Raw genomic sequence first — 23,091 nt, forward strand, 5'->3', positions numbered from 1 at the left:
CAGGAAAAAAATGCCTAAAAGTTCACTTTGATATGTCTCATACCCTTAGATGCTAGGGGTAAGGGGAGAAGTTCGACTTAAAAAAATGCAATATCCACGTGGGTGACGTCAATACATATACTTTTGAACAGCCTTAAAAAAATTGGGGCAACTCCAAAGATCACTATACGTCGGGTAAAACAAAATTTAGCCCCGCAGGCCCCGTGGACCCACCCACTTCAAAGAAACGGAAGGACCCTGGGACTGAGGCACAGCTCAGGTCGATCCGGCGAGAGTTGCTCGATCCCAGCCTCACGCGAAACTTACAAATTTGGGGCGTTTCTCTCCAGGCACCTCCGGGCCGCCGGGCGGCGGAGGGTGCTGGGGACCCTTCCTGCGCGGCATCTTGCTCTCCCGACAGCTGCGGAGAGAGGCAGAGGACGAGTAGGCGGCTCCGGCAGCTGAGCCCTGCGTGGGAAGGTGCAGCCGTGGTCGGTGCCGATCCATCTTCCCCGAAGCTCCGGGGGACGGAGAGAAGGCGGCCTCTCAGCAGGCCACAGGCAGAGAGCTTAATGATCCTGGACGGACTCGCCTCCACGTTCCGCCGCAGATATCCACAGCCAGACTCAGCCCAACCGCTGCAGCCCGGGGCCGCCCACAACACATCCGAAATCTCCCGCCACCACGGATCTCCCGGGAACCCGCCAATCCTGCGCGGTAACGTTACTAATACGCCCTCGATCCGCCCCTTCCGGGTACAAAGAAATATGATTGGCTATGCCGTCCGTTCATTTGACCACTGAGCCATTCTGCAGGTTTCAGGAGCTCACTTTCAGGGCACAGCCTAGAGTCGTGTTTGGGAAGCGCAGGCAAAACCCGCTCTGCACCAGCATTTGCGCACCTCTGGAATGTGAAACCATCTGCTAATCCCTTTGCAGGTCTGCGGATCCCCTGTGCGTGGACCACTGGGAAAAGTAGTTCTGGGATCTGTGCTTGAAGGGGTGCTGAGGGGAGAAAACGACAGCGCCCCCAACGCTCAAAAAAAAAAAAAAAAAAAGCTTTCTCGTCATGTTTACTGACCTACTGCTTAGTGCCTACGTGCAGAGAGCCCGCTCGGCTGGCCGAGAGGTTCACCAAAAAATCAGAAAGCGCTAGGTCACACCCTTATGGAGGGTTCCTAAACCCTTATAACAAAATGATGTAAATGTTTTAGCAGTTGTTTTAAAAGTTCATCGAGAACAAAGACAGAATATATTAAGGAGCAAATCTGCAAAGGTGAAAGGAAGAATACATAGACTTTAGGCAGAAAAGAATGGTGGGACAATCAGATAAAAGGCATTCCAGCCAGAAGCAAGGCCAAGAGAGGTCAAGAGCATAGGGTTGAAAAACACTTGAAGGGCATATAATGAAGGGCTTTGAGCTGAAACCGTGCAAAAGAATTCGTTGTGTATATCCAAGGTCAAGTTACAAGGCTAAAGCAGTTTTTCCACTCATCAGTGTGCTTTTTTCCTCATTTAAAAGGCATCCTTTTCTTTAAATTCTTTCCTAAAGTTATCCATCTTCTGACTACCCGCCGGTGGTGTGGGCCAAGATCCAGGCAAATGTGCAGTAGTGATTGGCGTTCAGGAAACAACTCTAGTAACTCCGGGGATAGTGGCGCAAAGGTTCAAAACATAGGACTTAGTTCCAACTAAGTCCTGACACTACAATTAGGTTTTTGTTTGTTTGTTTGTTTGTTCGTTCGTTCGTTCTTACTGTGCCAGCCTTCCTATGCCAGTTTCTACTCACAGATACCTAACTTTCAGGAGAAAGTCCAGAACAGCAAGGGCAGCAGAATTGTGAGTCTAATGTCTTAATGACTGTCAGACCCAGATGCGAGTTTTATTCCTGTCCTTTACTAGCTATGTGAAATTGGAGATGAGGTTAAACTCTCTTTGACTTTCCATCTGAAAAAAACGGCGTGATAATAATAATGCCTAACAAACAGGGGTATTGTCAGGCTCAAATCAGATAGCATATGTACAGTTTTTAGAAATGTCCGTGAAAGCCAGGAGGAACATTTGTAGTTGAAGATGTGGAGTTTGTTACTCCCAGGGCAAGACAACAGGCGCCATGGGGAACGCTGGGCTTTCTCAGTAAAAGGGTGCTAGAAAGAACTGAGAGGATTTGGACTTTGTTTAGTGTTAGGTAGCAGAGGTAGCTAAGAAAGGACCTGGAGCCAGAAAAGTCCAATTAAGGGCTTTTATTTGAGGTGGGACTCTGCGGATCAGGCAGCTGGGTCCTTACACGTGGCAGCCCCAAGGGAAAGGGTAGAAGGGCTTTTAAAGTGTGTAACAGACCCCCGGGGGGAGGGTGAGTCACCTGCTGATCTGCCCCCAGGTGTCCTGGGTATCTGATCAGGGAGGGCTGAATCTGTACAAAGCTTGAGTGAGAGGGGAAGGTCAGTGAAGGTTCAACTGGTTTCCAGCAGAGCGCCAGAGGCCATGCCACAGTTGCTTCTAATATGGGGAATCTCCTGGCCAGGTATTCAGCCAGTGATGTATACTTTCTTTGTTCCAGCGTCGGCAGAGGCTTCTTAGGTCCATGTCTCTACATTCTTGAACAGTTAGGTAATTTGCGAAGACCCCTCAGAAGCAGAGTGGGGAGGGTTACCCTGGATTCCTGTGCTGTCATGTATACGGACAGTTCAGAGATTGGGTATCTTAATAAATCTCATCTAGAAGGACGGCAGGCTAAAGGACGAGGATTAAGCTGTAACTGACAAAGCAGCAGCAGTCATTAAGAGTATCAGGGAGAGGGAGGTGTTTGGTATTTTGTGATTTGCACATTGACCTTGTTATTGTCTGTGCTTAGAAAAAGTTAGTAGTCTTGTTCTGTCTCACTTCAACACAGTCAGAGTGATCTTATCTGATGTTCGTGTTCTGTAAGCTTTTGTCTGTGAGGAGAACAACCTGGCCTAGCTGTGTCAGGCTAGCTTCTAACAACACTGAGGCTTAGCTGTGTCAAACTAGTTCCCTGGTGTCAAGGACTGCTCTTTTCTTCTGTCCTTGACATGCAGAAGGTACTCAATATAAATAAGCAGGAGCTATTGTAATTAACTTTCAAGCTTTATGTAGAACACTCTGAAATTTTTCTCGTACAAATTCTTTGCAACTGCAATACCTCTGTGAAAATAATACCTTTGCCAAAATTTTAAAGTGCTTGTTATATGTGGTTATTTATTTAACCCTCACAAGAGCACACACTGCCCCTCATTCTGATGCCCCAACAAGGAGATGATATACCCCAGTGGGTCAACAATTTTAGAAATGCTGCCTCGTGCCAGGCTCAGCGCACAGGGCTGGGACAAAGTTGAATGAGACAGAAGGCAGGCCTCTGGAAGCTTGGAATCCAGAAATATATTCTTTCCTTTATCACGTCTGTTTAGTCTCAACATTCAGACAATTTCTAAAGCAATCCTTGTGAGAGTTCACTCTTAATGACTGTGCAAGAAAGTTGTGAGAAGTTCCAGGAAGAGATGGATCATTCCCAATCAATTTTTTAAAAATGAAAAATAGTTTTCTAAGATACCATTTTATCTTCATCAGGCTGGTGAATATTATGAAGTCCGAAGTTACCAAGTTTTGGCCAAGATGTAGGGATTCCTACATATATGATGGGAGTGCAAAACTGGCTTAGCCACTTTGGACAGCAATTTGGTGACACCTGGTAAAGGCAAAGGTGCATGTTCTTGTGACACAGCAAATCCATATCTAGATTTCTCCCTGGAGAAGCCCAGCAATAACCATTAAAAGATATTTTTTGTATTCTTTGTAATAACAAAAAAAAGGATAAAATATATGGGGGTATATTACTCAGTAGAATCCACATATACCACATATAAAATTATTAGGCCTACATGTGGGTAAATCTCAAAAACAAATCACATATGTATATATGTATGCATATATAAATGTAGCATGTGCGAGTGTAATAACACCAAAAAAGCCAAAGAGAAATATACACAACAGCTTCACCTACTTCCAGAGAGGAAAGGAAGAAAGAGCAAGAAATTAGAGCTGAAACCTTATAGCTAAAACATCTAAAAATGTTTTATGTATTGAAAGGGAAAGATTTTAAGTAAATCTAACAAAATGATGACACATATTTAATCTCAGTGGTGAGTATATTTAAATCTATTTTTCATTTCCTGTTTACTGGAAATGTTTAATATCAAGCTTTTAACAAAATACACAAATTAACAGAAATATAGGAACCTTAGAGTGAGTGCCCTTAACTCCTCCTGTTCCTCTAGAAAATCTTAGTTTACTGGCATTGAGACCACACTGAGCTATCAAGGTCATATAAGGAAAAAATGAAATCATTTCCTTTCAGGATACCTTTAATTTTGTTTTTAAACATGAGTCATAAAATCTTTTTCCTCCCTTCCATCCTGTCTTTCCATTTTATTTTATCTCTCTTATCACATGCATTTCTCTTCTCTCCCTTAAAGTAACTTAGAGGCAAGAATCAGAATCAAGGAAATCCACTGTGTTCCCTCTTTAAGTTTCAGGTTAAACTACAAAAGCAGGTCTTTGCCATGCATGCTTTCCAGATGGTCGGTGGATTAACACAAGGACATGTAGCAATTGCAAACCTAATTCAAACCTAATTGATTTAACATTATCACTTTCACCATTGTTTTAGCACCTGACTACAGTGGAGGTAGTTCACGCTACACAAATTCATAGCATTTTTTTCTTAATGACAACGTGTTAGAATAATTATCTGGCTTTGCACTTTCAGTCCAAACTCTCAATGCCAGGAAATAATAGTTTTGCTTGCCCTACCAGATTTGAGGCATGGCTTCTCCCTCACTCTCCACATGAGCGTCTGTCTTTGTTAAAATTGCTGCTGTTTTACAATACAATGTCAGATGGCTCAAAAACAAACTTTATGCACAGAATGATCACTGATATAGTTCTATAATGTACGTGTCTCTACCAGGGGTTCTTAACCTCCACATTAACATTTGGACCTGGATCATTCTTTGGTGGGGTTGGGGGTGGGACACTGTCCTGCACATTGTAGGATGTACAGCATAGCAGCGCTCCTGACCTTTACCAAAGGTGTGTCAGGTAGCTGCATTGTACAGGTAATAATCACCTTTACCCTAGATGTCACCTAAAATTTTCCCAGCATCCCCAAATATCCCTGAAGGGCTGAGTAGTACTTCATTGTATTGTGTTGTATGGATACAGCACATTTTGTTTATGCATTCCTCAGCTGATGGACATTTGGGTCGTTTCTACCTTTGACTATTACAAATAATGCTGCCATTAACATGCAGGTACAAGTTTTTGTGTGAACATGGGTATTCATTTCTCTTGGATATATGCACAGGACAGGAATTGCCCAGTCATACGGTAACTCTGTGTTTGAGGAACTGCCAGACGTTTCCAAAGTGGCTGCACCATTTTACATTCCCTCCAGCAGGGCAGGAGGGTTCCAGTTTCACCATATCCTCTCCAACAATTACTTTTACTTGACTTTTTTGTCTAGCCGTGTTAGTGGATGTGAAGTGGTATCCCACTGTGGCTTTGATTTGCTGTCAATTGTTTGTCAATAAAATGTTACTGGACGGTAGCCATGCCAATTCCGACACATTGTCCATAGCTGCTTTTGCTCTACAGCTGGAGCGGTGGGTGCAGCAGACCGCACGGCCTGCAAAATATAAAATGTCTGATATCTGGTCTTTTACAGGAAATGTTTTCTGACCCCTGCTAAATGATTTTTCCCCTAGATGTATAACAATTACTTGTGTTCAGTTATTTCTTTTTTTTCAATAAGAGTAGTATTCTAGTAAGAACCAAATATTAATTTTAGACAAATGTTCACAATACAGCTAAGTATTTCACTTTGCCATATTAGACGCTCACGCAGCCATTTAACACCGTTTTTTTAAATGTGATTAACAAGGTCAAGAAGATCTTGCCACCATAATGAGTCACTGTGGAGAAGAGAGTTGATTTACAGCAAAATGAAAACCAAAATTATTATAGGGATATATGATTCTTCTTAAAATACATTTAAGCAATTTGTGCTCTATGTTTTTTCTCCAGGGTCTCATGCTATAAGTTCACAGAGAAATTCTTCATAGGGAATGTAATTAGTATAACACAGTTTAATGTCATGCTTAATAGTTTCCCAGGATGTTTTGATTAGAAAATTAATCTCCCCACATTTGTAGATGAGAAAACCATTTAAAAGAGAAAGGAATATTCCTATTAGTGTGAGACACTTAACTAAGGTTCAGTTACAAGTGTGATATGTCACTACAAGATCATACTTCCAATAGTTGAAATAAATAGCTAAAATAAATTAAGTAATTATTAAGACTACTGTAAGATTACAGTTTAATTCCTTCATATTAAAGGACAATTACTGATGCCTCACTATAATTTGTTGAGTCACTTGGATAATGATTTTTCTGGTAATAGCCCATAGCAACTGTGTCACTCAAGGCTAAAAATACATGTAAATAAGCTCAAATTGTATGGTGCCTAATAGAGATTTTCAAATTTTCTTTTTTTTCATTTACGTCTCTTTCTTATCACCATATATGTTTGCACTTTTTATCCCCAGGTAAATTGCTCTTTCAGGACATTCTATGAAATCAAACGTAGAGCCTGTCTCAGTGAGATCTCTCCTGGAGGCATCCATTTGTGTGCATTGCTTGTGTTGTGTTCCAATTCTTTGGCTGAACCCATCTTAATACAACAGACTGAAACCTGTTTTGTTGATTTGGTGTGATTAACATATGGCTGTCTCCATTGGTTATGAAAAGGTAATATAAAATTAATTGCACTATTTAGCAAAGCAAGCATTCTTACCATTTCGCTGATGATGACCGAAATATTTACGACTTCCAGGGAAATCAAGGTCTGTCTACACACTGTCCAGAAACTGCTCATAAGCCACCAGAGAATTTTATATCGTCAGATCTTTATTCTCAATCTTTAATAAACTCTCCATTTGCTGCTGTTGATTACAGTATCCGTCTTTTCTAAAGTTATTTTTATTGATACATAGTTGACGACATATAATGTTATATTAATTTCAGGTATACAGCGTAAGGATTTGATATTTGTATATATTGCAAAATGATCGCCACAATGAGTCCAGTTAACATCCATCACCACACATAAAATTTTTTTTCTTGTAATGAGTATCCTTTTTTAACATCTCCTCTCACTCACTTCTCTCCTCATCTCTCTAAACATTCTGTGCCTGACCTCCGCTCAGGCCATCTTTCTCTTCTTTGTCGCCCAGTGTGATAGAGTGCCTTACCCCATGGAATGCCTCAGAGTGTGAAGCCTGATTCAGTTCCACTCTGTGTGTGACTTCCGGGTAATAAAGTGACTGTAGGAGTGAATGCTTCCACCTTATAAGCTTGCCTCAGTTTATTTGTGTTCCTTAGAGCTCTAAGCTTTCTTATCAGTACCTTAAGGGCCTCTGCAGAAAGGGAGGGAAAAGGCATCAGAAACGGGATGATTCTGGACCCTGTCCCTAGCAACACTTAAAGCAACACTGTTTTTACTTGTTGTATGTATTATTGTTGACATGGGGTTTCATGTGAAGCAAAAAGGAATTCTGCAAAAAAAGAAAGAAAAGTAAAAACTTCATTAAATGAAATGGGACCTAAATCAGTGTTTCTTAACCTTTTGTTATCAGCCCTGAAAGTCCTTGTAGACATTTTCCTACTTGCCCCTAGTGAAATTCTACTGTAAATATACTATGTACTTGGTTAAGTGCAATATGTATATCATTTCTTTACATAAAAAGTGGCCATTTCTTGCCCCATAAGAACCACTTTCATGCTTTTGGAATGGGGTACTAAGGATGACAGCTGCTCCCCTCCCATGCCCTAAATGCTCTAAATAACCCACTGAATAACGGAGTGACTTCGAGCTACTTATCCTCCGAGAATCTCTATTTTCATTTACAACACAGGAGATATAATTTAGAAGCATATTATCAAGATTAATTGAGGCAATAAATCAGAAATTATTCTAGCAAAGTGCTTAGAATATTATTATATACTCAATAAGTGTTAATTTTTCTTCTCCTTGAAAGTCCCATCCAATCTGACATGCTATGAAATCACAATTCTACTTGGGTATTCCCAGTTTAAATATTAACAAAACTGAACCTTTCACAATCCCAGCCTCCACTGCCAACGCCCGCCGGTCCCACCACTACTCCTCAGCACCCCAGACAGAAAGCCCAGAAGTGCTCTCTGACCTTTCCTTCTCTTTGGCAGGTTGCACCCAGCTCGAGGTCGTATAGGGCAAAAAGTGAGGCCTCCTCGAAACCTGGAAAAGGAGGAGTGAAATTAAGTCGTTCTTCTAAGAATGAAACTAATTTAATTAGCACTTGTTGGGAAGTTGCTGGGGGTTTTTCTGGGTTAAAGGATTGATAACTTTGACTTCAAGAGCATATTAATTCATGAAGAGAATAATATCATTAGAAGATTGGCAGGCAGAACGAGGAATAAAAAAAACATAAGCCTGTCCCTACAATTCAACACATGCGAAAGTGAACTCAGTGTTTTCCTCTTCACATCTGCCTCTCACCCAGGAAGCTCACCTTCATGAATAGCAACTAGGCCTGCCCAGTTACCTCACAGAAACCCACTCCACTTCACATCTAGCCTCTAATTCCTGCCACTTCCTCATTTTTAATATACTTCATACCTCTCAAATCCATTCTCAGCACCATTGCCTCTGCCTCCGACCAGCCCCTGCCTGCTGTTCATTTTCAGGCTGAACCGGCCTCCAGCTGCTTTCTCAGACCACACTCTTCTCCCTCCACACACTCTGCAGGCAGCTGCCACAGAAATCTCTCTGAACAGGTTATTATAGTCTACTTACTCCCCGGGTTTAAAATCCAGCTGCTCCACCTTCCCACCCCTCCAGAAGAATGAGAGGGGGAAAGCTGTCAAGCAGAACTGCCACAAACCAATGTGGCAAGATTGCCTTACTAGGTAATTGGCAGCGGAAAAATGTTTTGACCAGTTGCTTAATTTCATAAAAGTCTGCCTTCTGTTGACCTTAAAAGAAACAAACTTGGCTCAACGTAGGGAATGGAGTGACCCCGGAGTTTAGCAAGCCTTTAATGCACTTAGCCAGCCACCTATGCCCAGCAGAGACTTTTCTCTGCACTTGAAGATGTTTACTATTTCTTCCTGTACATGAAGAAGAGACCTGCATTTTACTAAGTAGAGAATTCATCAGTATATGTTCGGTGTCAAATGTTTAGTTTTTATAAACAATTTCTTTGGGAGCACTGTTTAATTTCTTAGTACTATTCTACTATTCCTATAATTAGGAAGCCTGATTCATAGTTCTGTATTGTTTAAATTACGATATATTTCTTTTCTTCATTTTCCTAGCTTTAATTTTACTGCAAAATCTCTTAAAAATTCTGCAATTGAGACTTACATTGCCATCTCTCTTTTCTTTTCCAATAAATCTTTTCCTTTACCTTAGGTTGTATCTTCAAAAATAAGTTTCCAAGATTTTTATTTTCTTAAAGGCAAATGCTGGAGCCTAATTATCATCTTACCATATGGTTTCTCCTCTCTTCCTTATTCCTCAAAACTATCACGCAGTCCTGCAATTGCTGTCGAAATTCATCTGACCTCCCCCATTTATATCTGTACACCTCTAAACTTGCCATCTGTTGTTGTCCTTCAGATGCTTACTAAATTCTGAATTCATTTTGAGGTCTTGCCATTTCTATAACTCTATTTCTCACCTCTCTCTGTGATATGAATCCCTAAACCCAATTTTTACTTCTTACTAACAGGAGGGAGTGAACTGTTTCAAACAAAATAAAACATCCTCTCTTCATTCATTCTATGACAAGGAAAAGTGGCACCTTACCCATTTTCTGAATAGTGGTCTTGAATAAGAACAAATTACTCTGCAAAGGAAGAAAGGAGGAGAGCCATGGAGGATGCCGGAAGGACAATTTCAGTACAACAATGTCCTGTTAATTTTCTCAGGGTAAATGAACACCCTGGGGACTCTAGCCCAGAATATTTTTGACACATAAAACCACAAGGAAACATGTGTTAGCCTTCCATCAAATTTATGTTAAACCTTAATGTTCAGGCATAGTCTATTTACTTTTAGTAAACATGTGCCCAAATGCTTTTTGAAATTAAGCAGTATTGTAGTTGTAGTTCAACCTAACTTTCTAGACTGAGGTTTCAGAAGACAGGATCTCATTCCAATGTTTCAGAATGTGAAGTACCTGTTCTTTTTTTTTTTAAGATCTAATTAGTGCATATGACTTCATGCATTTTGGGCATGTCCCCCCTTAGCCTTCACTCTCAGTTGAAAGCATTCCTGTCTTTGAGTCCTGTTTCCATACAACAGAACCGGATCCCTGTTTTGGTGATCAAATATGGTGTTTCTTGAATTTGGTGTGTCTCTACTAACAGGATGAGCAGCACCACAAACTGAATTTCAGATGTAGATAAACCATGCTTTTATAGGGCAGTGGGATACCCCTTTCAATTGGTTTCAAAATTTTCAAACATCAAAATGTACCCATTACCAGGTAAATGGTTTAGCTATTAGTGGCCCAGTAGTTCTATTCAAAACAGAAAACCTTATAGTAATATATTGCATGCAAAAGCATTTTATAAACTGAAGTCAATCTAAAAACATTAATTACAATTTTTATATATTGTGTATGGGATTTAAAAATATTTTTAAAATATTTTTATTATATACTAAAATATATATTAGAAACAACTTTTTTTTTAACAGATCAGTTATTTAATTGAGTTTTTCAAAAGAAATTTAGAACTTCATTTGGCGAGGATAAAGGCCGTTTGTGAGAGCAAACACAGAGCGGAGGTGGCCCAGGAGTTGGGAAACAGCTTTGATTTTTGGCAGCATTTGCGAGTCCACGGCTTTCTGATCAACCTCGCGTTGCTCTGTAATCTTGTATTTCTCTATCTCCGTGTCGAATATCTCCCCCTCCTGGTGTCTGGGCTTGCGCAGCTGCTTCCTGAAGTAAGCGTCAGTGAGATGCTTGGGGATTTTCACACCACTGATACCAATTTTGGTGGAGGTGGCGATGACAAATTTCTGGTGTGTTCTACACAGAAGAACTTGATTAAGGGCCAGAGGTCCAGTCACAAGCAGCAAGCCACTGCTCAGCTGCTTCAGGAAAACCACCTCTTGCCTCTGCGGTCCCAGTGAGGATGATCAGAATGGTCCCGGGAGTGATGCTGGCCTGCAGTTTTCTCACGTGCTGACTGAAGGGTTTCTGCTCATGCCCAACAGCTTTCTAGGCACGACTTCAGTAGGATAGTATCTAGGCACTTTGTGAAGTTTAACCACTCGGGTACCAACGTTCTTGTTGCCACCAACTGGCTTAGGGACAGTAGCCATAACTTTCTCCTTCTTCTTTTCAATCCTGGATTTAGCTGCGGAATATTTCCTCTTCTACATGGCTTTTCGGGAATATATAGCTGCATGGGAATAGCTGCCAATTCCTTTCACTAAGACAAGGTTTCCGCTGCTGTGGAGCTGACCCTTCTGAGGCATCTTGGCCTTGAGGTTACCCTTCTTAACCTGCCACCAGCACCAGACTTCTTGGCTTGGGGTTTCTTCTCCTCAGTATCCAGCTTCTCAGTTTTTTCACCCGCCATCTTGCAAGATGGGAAAAAAACTGTTAACATTTTTCATTCCAGGGACTATTTAATTGATGTTGTGAAGTTAGCTGAAAACATGACAGATGACAGGAAAACAACACTTAGTGTTAAAACTATGTCACAAATCATAAGTGAATAATTTATCCTTCAGAGATAATCAAGGGTTGAAGCTATCACAACCCGAGGACTGAGAGAAAGTGTGGGTTTGGAGATACATTTGCCAGAATGGTTTCCATTGCAAGTCACAGATTCTCAACTCAAACTAGCTGAAGCACAGAAGGACACTTTATTTTCCTACGTAGCAGAGAAAAATACTAGGGAAGTTCACATAATAGAAGGAATTAGATCTCAGAAGCTGAACCTGAAGATCAGGACTAGCTATATAATTTAGAAAGTAAAAAAGCCTAGTTTAAAAATTATTAAGAATTACAAGCTTGCAACGAGCATTAAACCTTACGTGCAAGGCCTTTCCAAGTTCAGAATCCCGTGTGACTGACTGTACAGGCTGCATACCCACAAAGCTGGTCCTGCTAGTGAGTCAAGTCAGCCAGAACCTTCCTTCTCTCTTCTTCCTGACATCTCATCCCCACTTTTCTCTGTTTCCTTTTCTATGTTTTCCTCCTTCTCTCCTACTACAGTGGCTTAGCCAGTCTGCATTGTTAACTCAAGGAAATAAAGTCTCAGAGAGGTCTCGGGTGAGTCAGACCTGAGTGAAATGCCTAGGTTTGTCGAGGCCGGGCCCTGGAGGGCGGGGGACAGATGAAGTTACACAAGTGGGATGATAGGATGGACAATCCATCCAATCCACAAGGCATTGGTGGGGACATCCCCAGAAGAAATTGGGATGCCCTCACCAATAAAACAGTGGGACAGACCGGTATCCTGAGCAGGCGAAACTGAAATTACCACATAAAACCCACTGGGTTTGACTCGTCCCCCTAATGGTTGTACTTTTTAGTCTTTTTTACCTACAGTTGTGAAGATGAAGTGAGATGATTAACACTACATGGTAGATGTTCAATAAATATTAGTTCCCTTTCCATTTCCCAATGTTAGTGTGAACTCCAGGGTATAAACAATTTTATCATTCATTTAAGATACTGATACAGTGTTAACATTTATATATGAACTGCACAGTGATTCCGGTTGACTTTAAACCTTTTCTACAAAACCTACATACAGACTGGTTGAGAGAAAGCTGAAGAACAAAGGGCAGGACAAGTGACAGGAAACTTGCGTTTCCAGAGCCGGTTTCGCAGGTGGAGAAGGCGCACACTGTTTGCAAAGATTTGGTCTGTCCCTCAGTTCCCCTCAGTACAGGTGAACAAGCACCAAGAGATTAGTAGTGACAAACCAATCTCTTCCAAAGATTTGGAGATAGCAAGAGGGAACTTCAAAAATTTACCAAATGTAACTTTCCTAAGAAGCCTAAAGCAAACCCTTTTATAGGCATTCCCTGCTGGCCATTACCTATTCAGGTGTCCAGTCTGTTTTATTTCTGTGCCTTTCTTCTTCAACTTCTTGAACCATATCCCAGACTCTCCTTTCTTTCACACATAAGTATCCAGGTTACCCCTAGCCTATGCGTTATTGAAAGTTTATTGAAGAATAGAAAGAGGTTCTCCATAACCTCATTGAGGAGGGAATTAACTTTAATTTCAAGGAACAGCTGAATATGGGATTCATTGTAAACAAGAGAATTGGTAAAAGAAAAATATAAACATAGAACCAATATTTTGTTTTCACTACACAGTCAGAGTAATATGGAGAATTGGCCAGTCATCAATGTAAACAGCCAGTCTTCTTTAAAGCTAAACATTTTGACAACTGTCTGTTTAACCACCTTAATTCTTTTCTCTGAGTTACTTTTGTTAACATGGACTATACCTTCAAAACTAAATTTGTGACTAAAACTAGTTTTAATCATGGTAAATGATTAGTAGGTTTTTGTGTGTGTGGTTTCAAAATATATTATGTAACTGAAAATTTAAAGTTTTTTGTTTTCTGATTCATCAGACCTCTTCTGTCTATATTTAATCTTTCTTTTTCATGAAGCAAGCATGTTAAATACATGATCTATCCTCCCCACCCCCCCAACCCTCTCCCCACCCTCTTTTATTATTTTTTTTTTAACTTTGAGGAATCAAAGTCTTTATACTAGGCCTGGAAAAGAAACCTTCCCAGCTGCAAGATGGATTTTTACATGCATTCAGAGATACCTGAGACCAAACAAATAGTTTATTTGCCTTAATCACCATGCATAAGTGGAACAACAGATGTTCTCTGACATGTGGCTTGCTAATTTACTTCATTCTTTCTGTCCATTTACATGAGTCATTCTGAATATTAGTATTGAGAGAGTGTAATCAAATCTTCTCTTCTTGGTAAACAAAATCTAATTTCTCACATTAATATGTCATCTTTCAATACCAAAACTTAGAAGAATGCCTATTACCAACCACAACCTCGCATCATGCACAAATAGAAAATCTACATCAATCTTTAGCTCCATGCAAAAATACCAAAATGTATTTGTCTAACAGCAGCATCAGGAAAATAAACACAGCTGCTACCACACTCTCCTGCTAAGTTATTTAACATCTATAAAAGGTTATTTGATCTTTACTCATAAATTCTGGCAAATTCAATCACTTCCCCCTCCCATATTCATGTACATTCAAACATTCACTGGATGTCTGGAAATTTGCCCACAATTATATTCAAAGCCATGATTTGAATGTGGCTAGTTTTGAAATAAATGAATGACTTCTACTAAAATTACTCCACATCGAGCATGTTCTAGAAAACCTTTTAGATCAAGATCCATTTTTCTATTAAGTCTGCCTAATACTAGTAATGCTAAAGTGCCTTGATCCACTTAAGGAAGAAACTGACATGGTTTTCCATTATATAATAGAGCTGACCATAGAATATTTAAATTGGTTTCAAATTTTAGGTTAATGTTCTTAGCGCTGTCCTGCGACTTACATTAATTCATCATAGTATTTTACGGTGTTAGACATTACTGTCTGCATACTGATCACAGAAGTTTTAAATGCAGTGCCTCCCTTCTCTTCATTAATGCTGCTACTAAACTTCACTTCTTAAAGAAAAATGATTATACTATATTCTATATGTATATATATATATATATTTAATTTCAAAATAGGTAATTATACTGTTGAACGATACTTCCCTGTGTGGTACTTTAATTCTTCTGTGGTGTAGAACTTGATTGTAAGCCTCAAGGGAATTTGTACTAAGTTTACCACTTTTTTAAATTAAGATAAAATAAATATGGTAATAAAAATCCAATATAACGGAAGATTATAAAGCACCAAATAAAAATCTCCCATTCTTTTTGCTCTGCATGTACTGCTGTATAAGTACCCGCGCGCTAACCGATTGCGCCACTGGAGCTCCAACCCCCCATTCTTTTTTATGCTGAAAATCTTGTTTTAATTTTTGTTTATTCTATTACAGTTGTCCCAATTTTTCCCCCTTTGCCTTCCTCCTTTCAGCCCACCCCCTGCTCCCACAGTCCCTTCTCACACAGTTTTCCATGTCATGGGTCATTCATACGTGGACTAGTCCCTTCCCCTTCTTTCCATTATTACCCCCTACCCCTCCTTCCTCTGTCAGCTATCAGTCTGTTCCCTGTTTCCATGTCTCTGGTTCTGTTCTGCTTATTAGTTTATTTTGTTTATTAGATCCTCCTATGAATGAGATCGTATGGTATTTGTCTTTCACTGACTGGCTTATTTCACTTGGCATAATAGTGTCCAGTTCCATTCATGCGGTCGCAAAGGGTAGAAATTCCTTCCTCTGTCTTTCTGCTGCATATGGAATTTCCTCAAAAGATTAAATATGGAACTACCTTTTGACCCAGCAACTCCACTGCTGGGAAAAGAGTCTAAGAATCCCGAAATACCAATTCAAAAGAACTTATGCACCCCTATGTTCATAGCACTTTTTACAATAGCCAAGAATTGGAAATAGCTTAAGTGCCCATCAGTAGATGAATGGATTAAAAAACTGGTACATTTACAAAAAAATCTCCCATTCTTTACTCCCAGTTCTATTTGACAAAGATAACTACATTTTTATTTCAAGTTCTTCTGACCATTACCTCTGTAATGCTGAATATTATATTCATGCCTTGTTTTTTCAATTTATTGGTACTCAACAGTGTCAACTGACTCTATTATGAAAGATGAGAAAATTAGCTTAATTCTGCTCCTTTTACTATCTTTTTCTCCCACTTTTTGTGAATTTAATTTTTATTTCTGTTCAATAAGTTACCTTTATTTTTAGTCACATATATATACACAAATATTTTTTACATTTATCATAGGTGTATAAATGTGATAATACAGTATATGTTTTGTCTTATTGCAGTTTTTCCTTTTTTTTTTTGCTGAATTCTCCATCTCTCAACTTAGAAATATAGTCTCTCACCATTAACAAATATTTACAGCCTACTAAGAATCCTTTGGTGCTTCTTCATGATTATATTATCATATAAAACATACACATTGCTTAATAAATACAGAGTTTCAGTGTTGCAAGGTGAAAAAGTTCTGGAGATCCATTGTGAAACAATGTAAATCATGTATACTCAATATTACTGAATGACACACTTAAATGGTTAAAATGTTTTTTACACAATTAAAAAACTTTTAAAAATACATAATTATGTAATCATACACATGTGTTTATGTATAGGAAGTTTTCTTTGCACAGTTCCTACTTACATGGGTTTCATGTACCACAGTTCAGTTAAACAACACCAGTGCCCGAACAACATAGTCAAATTTCAGTTGCCACGGAATATAAACCGTGAATGATTGCATAAGTGCAAACTTCACTGCTGGCTTGTCAGTCTACACATCACCGTGTAAATAACAAATACACATCATGATCAGGGACTAATCACATCACTTCTTTCAAAATCTGTTGGTGACAGGTCACTGCATATTTTTTTATTCAGCTCATGCACAGAAAGAATTGAACGTGAATGGAGGTATAAAAGAAGTAGCTAGCCATGGGAATGTTGACACTGCTTCCATTTAAAAGACTCTTGTTAGGCGGCCAGAGGAACTTAACGAGGGTGGACTTACCGACATGAATGGTGAAAGTGATTGTGATGAAAAGAATGAGATCCCTGAGGAAGTGGCATGAACTAAAAAAAATCTTCCTATTAAAGGCATTTCTGGGGGTATTTCACAGCACTGAGTGAGTGATGGATAAAACGTCAGAAGCTGATTCGAACTCAGGAGTATGACAATTCGCCAAAGCATTGGACAGATACGTGTTCCATATCGTAGTTATCCAATGAGAAGAGCAACACTCTTTCAATTATTCTTAAGTTTGTTTTAATGAGTTTTTTACAAAGAAATGAAATGCTTTAACTCTTAATGCTCCTAATGTTTTTTTCATTTACAGTGTGCTAAAAAAATATTGATTTTTACAATTAGTTTATTTCTCTACACATTTATAACTAATTGAGGGTAACAGAGATTTGAATGTTTTGACTAAATTTTTAAAGATTTTGGAATAATCATAGTTTTCTCCATTGCCTGTTAAGATCAATTGAATGGTTTCAGCTTGCATGGTCTTTTTTTTTTCTTTGCATGATCCTTTTTAAGGTCCTACAACCAAAGAAAAGAAATGATGACTATGTAGGTTTTTTGGTCACTATTTACTATATAAAATTGAAATCGTGTTACCTGCATTTTTCTGCATTTTTCTTTTCTCATTCAACAATTTTCTTGGTTTAATTTCAAAGGATTCTTTTTAAATAGTTGCAAATCTCATAATGTACATGTACTATAACTTATTGAATCATTCCTTTACAAATGAGCATGAAAAATATTTTTAGTTTTATGCCATAATGATCATTGATTTAATAAACATTCTGTACCAATATTCTTCAGTACATCTTGATTTATTTCTATGATATAGATTTCCAGGAATGGAATTAGTAGGTCAGTTATACTGTTCTTTAAAATTCTCTCAGCTAATTCCAGATAGATTACCAAAAGCCTGTAACAATGCATATTTCAGTTCCTTGTAAGGTAAGGTGAGTGAAGCAAGGTAAAACAATTCCTTTTCCTTTGCATCCTCACCAGACATAAATACTAGAACTCTTAAATTGTTGTCGGTTGGACACGGTAAGATTATATCTCATTGTTAGTTTAATTGGCTATTGTTGACTATTGAAGAATTTGAACATAGTCTAATGTTTATTGGTCATTTGGATTTTTTTAGTAAATAACCTTTTTGTGTTCTTTGCTCATGTTTAAATTGAGCTGTCATTTTCTTGTTGTTCTTGAGCTCTTTGTACATTGTAGATTGAATATAAGGAGGAAAAGCAATTTGGATCAGGTCAGAACTTGCTTTACTAATTAGCTGGAGCATGCATTCGTCAAGTTACTAAGATTGGTATAGGAAGAGAAAATGGATCTGCAGAATGGAATAGGCTTCAGAAACAAATCCAAGTCTAATATTTAACAAATTTTATTGGCAAAACTGACTAGACATGTTGGAAAATTGGACCTTATTTTAGACAAAAATGTATATGTTTCATATGAATTAAAGTTATAAGTGTAAAACTTTAAAAACATTCTTACATAAAAATCTAGTATACTGTATGTATAATCTATGGATAGAAAAACAAAAATTCCTGAAAAAAATGATGAAACATATTTGACTATACAAAATTAAAACTTTTATGTGGCAAAATTTATTTGCAAAGTCAATAAAAAATTTATATATGTGTGTATATGTAAATTTGTACAGAAACATGTATATTCATTATTTCTGCATAATAAATTATTGACATAATAGATAATACAAAAAATGTAACAACAAAATTTACTATCTCATGGTTTCTTTGGGTCAGGAATGTGTTAGCTGAGTGCCTCTGACTCAAGATTTTTCATAAGGTTTCAGACAAATTACCTAGAAATTCAGCCTTGCCTGGAGCCTCACCAAGGGGAAGAAATCACTTTGCAGGCCTTTCCACAGGACTATCTCACAACCTGGCAGCTGAGCAATCCACGAAAGCACTCAAGGTGCAAGTCCAGATCTTTTTTTATAACCTAATCTCAAGAGCCATCCTATCATTTCTGTTGTATTCTAGTCCTTAGAAGTCAGTGAATAAATCTAGTGAGGAGATTACATACAGATGTGAAGACCAGAAGGCAAGGGTCTTGGGGGCTATCTGAGAGGCTGCCAACCACAATATATTACATTCAGAATTTTAAATAATATACCAACCTAACTCCTATTTTTTATTTCCACATTTTTAGGTGAAATCTCTCAACTACTGTAAAATGAGGAGATCAGTTCCTTCTACCACTGGGGTTGGCAGCTCCCAACTGCCATTTCTGTCAGTGAGAGCAGTTCATTAACGTTGTCAATGTTTGTAACATTTATTTGACAAATATAAGTAAATCTATTGACTATCTTCACTTTAACTGAAGGAATGGAAAGGAAGTTTTATTCTTTCCCATCTTTCAAACTGAGGGAGAATAACCTCAAATTCCAGTGAATAACCCCAACACTAGACAACGTAGCCCTTCTCTGGCAAATCAGTCCCTTTATTTTTTATTTTATTTTTTAAATATATTTATTGATTATGCTATTACAGTTGTCCAATTTCTCCCCCTTCACTCCACTCCATCCTGCCCACCCCCTCCCTCCCACATTCCCCCCTATAGTTCATGTCCATGTGTCAAACATATAAATTCTTTGGCTTCTACATTTCCTATACTATTCTTACCCTTCCCCTGTCTATTTTCCACCTACCATTTATGCCACTTATTCTTTGTACCTTTCCCCCCTCTCTCCCACTCCCACTCCTCTGTTGATAACCCTCCATGTGATCTCCATTTCTGTGGTTCTGTTACTGTTCTAGTTGTTAGTTTGCTTTTGTTTTTGTTTTAGATGTGGTTGTTATTAACAGTGAGTTTGCTGTCAATTTTACTGTTCATATTTTTTATCTTCTTTTTCTTAGATAAATCCCTTTAACATTTCATATAATAAGGGCTTGGTGATGATGAACTTCTTTAACTTGACCTTATCTGAGAAGCACTTTATCTGCCCTTCCATTCTAAATGACAGCTTTGCTGGATACAGTAATCTTGGATGTAGGTCCTTGCCTTTCATGACTTGGAATACTTCTTGCCAGCCCCTTCTTGCCTGTAAGGTCTCTTTTGAGAAATAGGCGGACAGTCTTATGGGAACTCCTTTGTAGGTAACTGTGTCCTTTCCTCTTGATGCTTCAAAGATTCTCTCCTGTTTAATCTTGGGTAATGTAATTACGATGTGCCTTGGTGTGTTCATCCTTGGGTCCAGCTTGTTTGGGATTCTCTGAGCTTCCTGGACTTCCTGGAAGTCTATTTCCTTTGCCAGACTGGGGAAGTTCTCCTTCATTATTTGTTCAAATAAGTTTTCAATTTTTTGTTCTTCCTCTTCTCCTTCTGGCACCCCTATAATTCGGATGCTGGAACGTTTCAAGATGTCCTGGAGGTTCCTAAGCCTCTCCTCATTTTTCCAAATTCTTGTTTCTTCATTCTTTTCTGGTTGGATGTTTCTTTCTTCCTTCTGGTCCACACCGTTGATTTCAGTTCCAGTTTCCTTCCCATCACTATTGGTTCCCTGTACATTTTCCTTTATTTCACAAAGCATAGCCTTCATTTTTTCATCTAATTTGCGACCACATTCCACCAATTCTGTGAGCTTCCTGATTACCAGTGTTTTGAATTGTGCATCTGATAGGTTGGCTATCTCTTTGTTGCTTAGTTGTATTTTTTCTGGAGCTTTGGTCTGTTCTTTCATTTGGGCCATTTTTTTTTTTTTTTGTCTTGGCATGACTGTGACATAAAGGGGCGGAGCCTTGGTTGTTCACCCGGGCAGGGTAACGCTGGTGGCTGGGCTGTCATGCTGTATGTGGGGGAGGGGCCGAGAGGGAGCAATGGCGCTTGCTCCACTCTCTGCCAGATTTCAGTCACTCCCTCCTTTACCCACAATCAAATTGGGGCCTTCTGGTGCTGATTCCCGAGTGGGTGGGCTTGTGCATGCTCTAGGCCCCTGTGGGTCTCTCCAACGAACTCTCCTATGAGGCTGGGAGTTTCTCCCACTGCCGCCTCAACCCCCAGGGGTGTTTTCAATCAGAGGTTTGAGGCTTTATTTCCCAGCCCTGGAGCCCTGGTTTCGCAGTCTGTTTCGCTCCCCCACCGTTTCTCCTGGTTTATCTATGCGTGAATGTGGGGCCGCAGGGTCTGCTAGCGGTTACACTGCCTGCTCCGCTCCACAATCCACCACCTCACTGGGTCTGCCAGCTGCCGCCTTGTTGCGAGTCCTCTCTGCCCAGCTGCCTGTCTCCACCCCTCCTGCCGGTCTGGGTGAGTGTTTCTTCTTTATCTCCTTGGTTGTCAGACTTCCTTACAGTTCGATTTTCTGTCAGTACTGGTTGTTTTTTGTTTCTAAATTGTTGTTGTCCCTCTTTTGGTTGTGCAAGGAAGCACAGTGTGTCTACCTATGCCTCCATCTTGGCCGGAAGCCCAGTCCCTTTATTTTTAACCTGGGGATACAAATAAGGAAACGTCCGCAGCTCATCCATAGACTTTGCTTCACATAATCACCTCAATTTTTGTCCCACTTTTTACTCCTCATTTCTAAACTTTCTTTTTTAAAAAATTATTTTATTGTTGTTCAGTACAGTTGTCTAAACTTTCTAATGGAGAATCTGAAGTCTCCCAGGACTTGGCAGGAAATAGCCATGGTCACTTCCACTATAAGTTTTCTGAGGCAGATTTTGGTCTGTAGATTCTTCTGCTCCAGGTTGTTCATCAACATGCTCCCATCTACTCTCTATCTTTTACAGATTCATTAAACTCTCTTATCTGTTGATGTTTACACTCTTGTTTTTGAATATTTTATGAATATATTCTCCTATTCACTACTTTATACTATTTCAATAAAATTTCGAGAGAAAAGGGTGGTTAACCTTTCACCCATTTGCCATATTGGAACAGAATTAGCCCTATGTATCAGACGAAACTGGGCACATTCAGGGTGGTGTGGCCATAGACTAGCCCTATTTATCTACAAGACAGTTAATAAAGCTTATAGGATAACTACATTAAGGAATAAATTAATTATTTGAGGTGAGTGTGATTAGAGAGAGAAAGAGAGAGAGACATTGATCAGGTGCTTCCTGTATGTGTCCTGACTGGGGATCAAACCCACAACATTTTGGCGCACAGGACAATGCTCCAACCAACTGAGCCACCTGGAAAAGGCAGAAATACCATTCTTTTATGTTTCACAGCCTTAGACTTTCAACTACAGTGGACTCTTAACCATATCCTTTAAACTCCTTCAATTTCCAAATACCACCATAATGCCTAATTTTTGCCATAAAATGACTATCTAAATTATTATACACAAAGGCTTTGTGTTTATGAGTTGCTTTGTGAATGGGTGTAGAAGCTGCTAAACACAGAGCTGATTTGAATATAAATGCAGAATAGTAAGCTAACCTTAACTACTAGCTAATGACAGCTACCCTGTAACACAAATAGCCCCAGCAACATTACAAATTACTATATGGCATGAAAACTTTAGGTCATTTATAATTTGTCGAATATGTGAATACTTGAGAATAATTGATTAGGCATGATTTCCCAGTGTTAAACTTTATAACACAATACTACTTGTAAAATCTGAAGGGGAGGCAAAGGAAATGGGAAAGAATCAAATAGAAGCTTTCAGGAAAGAGTTGGCAAATTTGCGTCAGCAAGAGAAATGTAGATGTATACTGCAGTATACCAGGAAAGCCCTGGGGTATATTTGAGATTTAGATACAAGTTCTAATTCTTCCCCATCAGCTTCTCCTGTGCCTCATTTATCCTTCCATTAAATGAAATGTTGTACTTAACCCATTTGGGCCACACTCCCAGCAGAACTGTAATGAATGAAGAACCCATCGGGATGCCAGCAGGAGAGTGTCAATCATAGCGTGAGGTTTGAGGCGTCCTGCACATTAGATGTGGAAAGAAGAGTTAGGTCTTGAGTCGGCCTAACCGTTGCTGTTTATTTTTTTATCTTAAACTCTGTTTATTATTCTGACTTCCTGTCTTCTCTGTTTCCTCTATAACAACAGCTCCTCTGACATTTGACTTTGCCTGTTCTTAAAACCACTGCACCTGGAAAGTGTATTTCATGACTATGGGCTTACTGTCCACGTTAACATCTTCTGTTCACCCATCTAGACCCACTGTTCATCTTTCTTCATCCAGCTCTCTGTTTTAGCAGGCTGACTTGCATAGACTTTACCTGTGAACTCCCTTGCCTCCAAGCTTTCAGCTAAGGAGAGCATCACTGTAAGA

The 23,091-nt window shown here is 39.2% G+C and overlaps 1 protein-coding gene, 1 long non-coding RNA gene and 1 pseudogene across 2 annotated transcripts in view; all 3 read right to left on the reverse strand.

The window, feature by feature from the left end:
- DIAPH3 (diaphanous related formin 3) overlaps window positions 1-710 on the reverse strand; it is a 455,761-nt gene extending 455,051 nt beyond the window's left edge. The window contains exon 1 of the mRNA XM_053916803.2: window positions 307-710. Coding sequence (XP_053772778.1) covers window positions 307-486 — 180 coding nt within the window. The 5' untranslated portion in view covers window positions 487-710. The remainder of the gene's footprint in view (window positions 1-306) is intronic.
- Window positions 711-6,968: 6,258 nt separating this feature from the next.
- LOC123480337 (uncharacterized) lies at window positions 6,969-8,888 on the reverse strand. Its single transcript, XR_006656294.2, has 3 exons — window positions 8,715-8,888; window positions 8,263-8,333; window positions 6,969-7,611 (listed from the first exon to the last, which is right to left on the reverse strand). It is a non-coding gene; the product is annotated as an uncharacterized lncRNA (long non-coding RNA).
- A 1,944-nt stretch (window positions 8,889-10,832) lies between these two features.
- On the reverse strand, window positions 10,833-11,689 carry LOC112310969 (large ribosomal subunit protein eL6 pseudogene; annotated as a pseudogene).
- Window positions 11,690-23,091: the final 11,402 nt, after the last annotated feature.

Source organism: Desmodus rotundus, chromosome 13, assembly GCF_022682495.2.
Source record: "Desmodus rotundus isolate HL8 chromosome 13, HLdesRot8A.1, whole genome shotgun sequence".
NCBI lineage: Eukaryota > Metazoa > Chordata > Mammalia > Chiroptera > Phyllostomidae > Desmodus > Desmodus rotundus.